At 58.0% G+C, this 1,019-nt stretch overlaps 1 protein-coding gene across 1 annotated transcript; it reads right to left on the bottom strand.

Annotated features, from left to right (window-relative positions):
• Nucleotides 1–4: 4 nt before the first annotated feature.
• On the bottom strand, nt 5–375 carry SPRG_04985 (hypothetical protein; the record flags this gene model as incomplete). Its single annotated transcript, XM_012344122.1, has 2 exons — nt 280–375; nt 5–229 (listed from the first exon to the last, which is right to left on the bottom strand). Coding segments are annotated over exons 1-2 (288 nt in total), but the record flags the coding sequence as incomplete, so codon positions are not given.
• Between the last annotated feature and the right edge of the window lie 644 nt (nt 376–1,019).

Raw genomic sequence — 1,019 nt, 5'->3', positions numbered from 1 at the left:
GCATCTTCGACTTTGGAGTCGAAGGCATCGTTGCCATCAATCTCGTTGTTGTTGTCGGCACCCACCGCATCGTCCGAGGTGGCGCCGATGAGGGCCTCATCCGGGATGCGGATTTCATCTGCCGCCACGTTATGGTCGAGGTGGCGACGATCACCGCGGAGGTGGCGCTTCATTGAGCTGATGGGCTGCGCAACGTTGCGGTGCTCGGGGTGCGCCAGAGCATTCGCGTCTACGTATCAAAGATCAGCCTCTGATCGTCGTAACCAAGGGGCTTCGTACGCTGGGCGCCAAGCGACTCGTGCAAGACGACGCACAAGGCAGCGAGGGTCAACGGGTGGTAAATGCGCATGGTCAAGTAAATGGGTTTTGAATTGTGAGAGGCATGAGGAGCGCGGCGGGGGGGGTGTTTCAAAACCAGGCAAACGGTGCGTCCCAAAATACTCGTGTCGTCCCGCAAGAAGATACCGCTCCGCGTTTGGCACACAAGCTACATGGAATGCTTGCCGCCGTGCTAGCATAGACAGGTCGGAGCGAAACCACTTGAGAAGCGACTGCGAAAGGCGCCAAGTGCAGTGCCTCCAAGATTAGCGACCAATCCGTCTCAAACGAGCCGAGAACGGCCCAACGGACGCCTGGCAAGCAAGAACCCGTCGTTCTGGGCCACGGCTCAGGCGGCAGCCGAACCCTACAAAGCGCTCCCGTCGTGCTCGCACGTCGCGATAGCGTCGATGGCTTTGGCGGCCGCGTCGTATTCTATTGCAGTTTGCAGCCATTCATACAGACAGGAGCGGCCAAGAGAGCAGTAGTATCCTATTGAGCTTCTGCATTTGTGTCGAGATATCGCCGCGCACTGTGCTTGGCTAGGCGCTTTCAGTGCCACCAAAAGCTCGGGTCTGTCCAACCGCCAAACCAGATACGTTAAGAAGTGGTAAATATGGCGTTGCCACAAATAAGCGCGTCGTCGGATCCCACTTCTGGCAAGATGGTGCGCTGCACGGTAGTGTGGTGGACGTCGGTCG

This window comes from Saprolegnia parasitica (assembly GCF_000151545.1).
Source record: "Saprolegnia parasitica CBS 223.65 unplaced genomic scaffold supercont2.16, whole genome shotgun sequence".
NCBI classification, from domain to species: Eukaryota; Oomycota; class Saprolegniomycetes; order Saprolegniales; family Saprolegniaceae; genus Saprolegnia; species Saprolegnia parasitica.
Note: the sequence above shows the minus strand (reverse complement) of the source record. Positions and strands in the feature narration are given on the sequence as shown.